Source organism: Chlorocebus sabaeus, chromosome 15, assembly GCF_047675955.1.
Source record: "Chlorocebus sabaeus isolate Y175 chromosome 15, mChlSab1.0.hap1, whole genome shotgun sequence".
NCBI classification, from domain to species: domain Eukaryota; kingdom Metazoa; phylum Chordata; class Mammalia; order Primates; family Cercopithecidae; genus Chlorocebus; species Chlorocebus sabaeus.
In genome coordinates this window covers 12,967,081-12,972,870 of record NC_132918.1, presented here as the reverse complement: position 1 = coordinate 12,972,870, position 5,790 = coordinate 12,967,081, and the positions used below count along the sequence as shown (strand labels likewise).

The following is a 5,790-nucleotide window of genomic DNA, read 5'->3' as shown; positions in this document are numbered from 1 at the left end:
GCCTCAGTTTGCTCATCTGCAAAATAATATGAAAATAATTTGTGTCTCGTAAATAAAATACCTCCTAGTATTCAAACCCTTGTGAGGTGCCCTTCTCCATGGAATCACGGCTATCCTTTTATGATCCATAGAATACTGAGGAAGTGATAATGTGTGACTTTCAAGATGAGGCACAATGAGCATTGAAGCTTCTATCATGACTTCTTGGATCAGTCTCTCTGGGGTAGCCAGCCATATTGTAAAGATACTCAAGTAACCCGTAGAGAGGCCTAGTGGAGAGAAGCAGAGGAACTATCCAACAGCCAGCAAACCTTGACAGAAATGTAAGCAAGCCACCTTGAAAGAGGAACCTCCATCTTCAACCTTGGTTTCAAATAGCTACAGCAATAATTTCAGCAAAGGTCTAATTGAGTTTCTGGTACTTTGCACACACTGGATAAATTACAAATTCTATTAATATTGTCATTGGACAATACTGGAGATTCAGCAGAAGGTTGTGGTACAGAGACCCCTATTCTGTGCCCACAAGGACAGTGTCTATATTATCTTTGCTTTCCCAGAGCCCAGTAGAAGTTCAATAAAATACATGTTTATTGAATGCCAATTATGTGCCAAGCACTGTTCTAGACAGTGAATGAATGAATAAATGCCTAAAAAACTTTCCAACTATTCCATCACAGCAATGCATAGCACAGTGAATAAAATCTTAGCATAGAAAAAAGGAAAAAATCAGGAACTTAGAAAAATGATCTTTTAGACCAGGCCAAATTCCCTAAATTCCATTAGAGAAACTAACTCACCTAGTCTGGCTGAGAACTTTGTTCTTTTTATTTATACCATTGAAATACTCAGAAGGAAGAGACATCGTAAGAAGATTAGCAGAAAACTTAAATAATGAAATCTTAACATAGTTCTCGCATATTTCACCCAGCTTTTAAACTTTCATCTCTACAGGTTGATTTAAGTTGCACTGAATTTTTTTTTAAAAAGTTTACGGATGTCTCTCTCTCTTTCTATATATATACATATATTTTAATCATATTGAAATATGTATCCCTGGTTTTCTTAATTTAATCAGTCCATCTGGAGGCAAAAGAAAGTTGTTTCTTTAAACAACTTAGAAGATATTTTTGGACACTATTTTGAAAGTGGATGGCTTTGAAACTATGCAAATATTTTTATTCTGACATGATGATAATTTTTTTCTCATTATAGGTGGTCCTCACGTTGCATATTTCTAATATGCAGGAAACTTATTTACTATGGTTTGGCTCAATAATACCAATATCCCAATAACGTGGTTCAAATTTTAAACACAGCATATTACCTGTGAGTACAGTAATTATATAAAGTACAAATTTCACTGCTAACTCTTCAGTCCACAAACACTACATGAAACCCAATGCACATCGTGATAGATGACTGACTATACCAATTCTTTCACAGTCTGTCAGTTATTCATCGAGCACCATCTGTTATTCATTTCACACACAGACAGGAAAGCGTGTAGTTATGTTGTCTCCTTGTCTACAAGTGATAAACCCACAGGACATTTTATAAAACCTGATAATCAATAGAGAGAACTGAATAACAAAGATTAAAGTGCAACAAAAATACAAAAAGTGAAGTAAAATTATATGCTAGATTTGAAAATGTTGGTGAAGACAGGACAAGCCTAGGCCTGAAAGATGATGTGGTATGGTATGACCCGTAATGAAAAAGTCCAGTGAATAGAAAAACGAAGTCAAGTTGCTCCAACATTTTTTAGTTTAAATTGCACAATGAATAGAAAGTCACTTATTGTTGAAATGGAGCATTTACTTATATTTTGGATTGAAGACTGCAATCAAAAAGAAATCCTAATCAGTGTGGCTAGCATTGAGGCCAAAACGATGAGGTGAAAGGAAACTATAATTATGAAAGAGAGAAACCTGAAAGAAAACTATAATTAAGAAGAATTAAGCAGCACTTTTTACTGCCAGTAAATGCTACCTTCATTATTTCATAAATCTTCTTAAATTGATTAATGTTAAGCTATCTGGTGAAGTTGTAGCTCAGACAAAGATACCACTGTGAAGTTTATACCCAGATTCCAAAGAGATATAGAAAAAAACCTAGCTGACCATGGAAATGTTGACACTGCAGTCATTCAAGAGACTCTTAGATATGCTAGGGCAAATTTATCAACATAAATGAGGTAAGTGATTGGGATGAAAAGGGTGACAGTGTCCCAGGGGAGGTGATGCCAGCAAAAAAGCACACGTTAAAATAACAACACTGAAAGTACAAAGGATAAAACAACACTGACACTGAAAGTGCAAAGGATAAAATGTTAAAAGCTTATCCAAACTTAGAAAGGAGTATGAAAATTTTCCAAGGCATAGAAAAGATGCTCATTCCATATCGTAAGTTCTATAATAAGGAGAAGGCAAGCACTATTCAAACTATTAAAAAGTTATTTACAAAGAAGTAAAACACTGTACTTCTCAATGCTTCTAATGTTGTAAATTACAACACATTAAGTGAATGTTGGTATTATTATTTTTTCATCTCCCCATACATTTATAACCAACAGTAAGTCTTTAATGTTCTGACAAAAAGAAAGTTTTTGTCATGTAAGTTTTCTCTTTGACTATTAATATCACATCTTACCATTTTATCTTGCACAATCAATTTTACTGTCCTGAACTATCAAAGTGAAGATTGGCAAAGTGAAGATTGCCTGCATTTGGTAAAGCAGTCATGATGAAAGAGAAAAGGACCGAGCACGGTGGCTCACACCTGTAATCCCAGCACTTTGGGAGACAGATGGGCAAATCACCTGAAGTCAGCAGTCCGAGGCCAGCCTGGCCAACATGGTGAAACCCCGTCTCTACTAAAAACACAAAAATTAGCCAAGCATGATGGCATGCACCTGTAATCCCAGCTACTCGGGATGCTGAGGCAGGAGAATTGCTTGAACCTAGGAGGCAGAAGTTTCAGTGAGCTGAGATTGTGCCACTGCACTCCAGCCTGGGCAACACAGTGAGATTTTGTCTCAAAAAAAAGAGAGAGAGAGAGAGAAGAGAACAAATGTATAATATACAACTGATGTGTTGTATTTTAGTGTCTAACAATATAGTTAAAACACATTTTAATCACCTTGGCTAGCTAGATGTTTAAACCTAGAATTTCAGGATAAAATGGAAAAAGTACTTGTGCCTTTTCTCAAATATAAGAGCCAATTTTTTTTTTTTATTTGTATACCCAAGAGTAGAAAAAGCTCCAGAACAAGTTTCAAGAAGCCCAGTTTCACCATAAGCGAAGGCAAATCCTTCTCTTCATTCTACAAACGTTTATTGCCAGATGCCTTGTTATGTGTTGAGGATACAGAACTGAATATGATGTGGAATCTGGCCTCAAAGTGGAGAGAAAAAACAGAAACAGTTACAGCACAGTTCTCATCTATAAATCAGATCTAATAATGCCTACCTCCCAGGGTACTGTGAGGATAAAATGAAACTGTATGGAAAAGCATTTTGCTATCAAGTAGTATACCAGTACTAGCTATTAATAGTGTCATTGTGGCATCTGACAAAAATTAGACCAGCTTACTCTTATCCAGTGGTTCTCATAGTATAGTCTTCAAAACAGCAGCGTCAGCATCACCTGGAATCATATCCAAAATGCATATGCCTGAGCCTCACCCCAACGTAGTGAATCAGAAACTGGAGGCTAGGCTCAGAAATCTGTGTCTTAAGCCCTCCATGTGATTCTGATGCAATTAAAGTTTGAAAGCCACTGCTGAGTCTTATCTATATAAGATCAAAACATAGGTACTGTGAATCCTAGTATATACAAGACACTCCCTCTCAATAATCAATGAGGAAATTAAAGCAGAATATAACCAAGTCTTCTAACTGGCCAGAATAATTAACAAAAGTCATAACGAGTCAAAAGTTATAAAAATCTTCATGTTCTAATCTAGTCCATGGTCATCGTGCTTCAGAAGTCCTCCCACTAAGATGAAAATCAGAGTAGAGCCCCTTCCCATAACAATTTCACTGATGGTGTAGGCTGTTTTGAGTCTGAGTTTAAAGTAAACATTACAAATTACAGAAATCCAAATAAGCTTTTTGTTTAAAAAAAAAAAAAAAAAAAAAAAAAACAAGTAGAAGACTATATTATTTCAACTAGAGGATCATGACTAACTCAATTTGAAAATTCATCTTGGAGACATTGAGCTCCATAGAGACAGCGCCGGGGCAAGTGAGAGCCGGACGGGCACTGGGCGACTCTGTGCCTCGCTGAGGAAAAATAACTAAACATGGGCAAAGGAGATCCTAAGAAGCCGAGAGGCAAAATGTCATCATATGCATTTTTTGTGCAAACTTGTCGGGAGGAGCATAAGAAGAAGCACCCAGATGCTTCAGTCAACTTCTCAGAGTTTTCTAAGAAGTGCTCAGAGAGGTGGAAGACCATGTCTGCTAAAGAGAAAGGAAAATTTGAAGATATGGCAAAGGCGGACAAGGCCCGTTACGAAAGAGAAATGAAAACCTATATCCCTCCCAAAGGGGAGACAAAAAAGAAGTTCAAGGATCCCAATGCACCCAAGAGGCCTCCTTCGGCCTTCTTCCTGTTCTGCTCTGAGTATCGCCCAAAAATCAAAGGAGAACATCCTGGCCTGTCCATTGGTGATGTTGCGAAGAAACTGGGAGAGATGTGGAATAACACTGCTGCAGATGACAAGCAGCCTTATGAAAAGAAGGCTGCGAAGCTGAAGGAAAAATACGAAAAGGATATTGCTGCATATCGAGCTAAAGGAAAGCCTGACGCAGCAAAAAAGGGAGTTGTCAAGGCTGAAAAAAGCAAGAAAAAGAAGGAAGAGGAGGAAGATGATGAGGAAGATGAAGAGGATGAGGAGGAGGAGGAAGATGAAGAAGATGAAGATGAAGAAGAAGATGATGATGATGAATAAGTTGGTTCTAGCGCAGTTTTTTTTCTTGTCTATAAAGCATTTAACCCCCCTGTACACAACTCACTCCTTTTAAAGAAAAAAATTGAAATGTAAGGCTGTGTAAGATTTGTTAAAAAAAAAAAAAAAAGAAAATTCATCTTGGAGAATCTCATGGGCGCTTCCATGGCACATTCAGGTGAATATGCTCAATGTTAATAAAGCTTTATTGTGTGAGAAAGGAAGTTATTTCTTACACTTTCAAGAACCATTTGGGATAATGCAACATGTTAACTGCCATATTTTGGAAGTTTTCTTATTTTTTATTTTTAAGTTCTGGGATACATGTGCTGAACATGCAGGTTTGTTAAATAGGTATACACATGCCGTGGCGGTTTGCTCCACCTATCAACCTGCCATCTAGGTTTTAAGCTCTGCATGCATTATCAATTCCATTGGTTTCACAAATCAATATTTTCCTAGACAAAATATTGAAAATTAACAAAGCTATCTTCATTTTCACACGTATCCATTAATCAACGTAGTGTAGCTCAACTGTTGATGACAAAGTCACCCAGAAACAATACAGGGCTTAGAATATAATAAGCACTCAAAAACATTTTTGAGTGAATGGATCTCCAGTGTTGAAATATGAATAATAATGGTTCCCATTTTTTTAGTAACTACCATACATCACAACCAATACTCACAAGAGCTCTGTGAAATAAACACTAATGTTTCCATCATGCAGATGAGAAAGCAGAGGCTTACATAAGCCTTTTTTAAAGTCAGTGTTATTCATTTAGTGAATGGCAAGTTAAAAATTTGAACAGCGGTCCGTCTAACTCACAAGTCCT

General features: G+C 36.8%; 1 protein-coding gene across 1 annotated transcript; it reads left to right on the top strand.

The window, feature by feature from the left end:
• Positions 1-4,217: 4,217 nt before the first annotated feature.
• Positions 4,218-5,089, top strand: LOC119620707 (high mobility group protein B1). The gene has a single exon (XM_037988552.2). It carries the CDS (start codon positions 4,307-4,309, stop codon positions 4,955-4,957), a length of 651 nt encoding a protein of 216 aa, XP_037844480.2. The 5' UTR covers positions 4,218-4,306; the 3' UTR covers positions 4,958-5,089.
• The last annotated feature ends 701 nt before the right edge of the window (positions 5,090-5,790 follow it).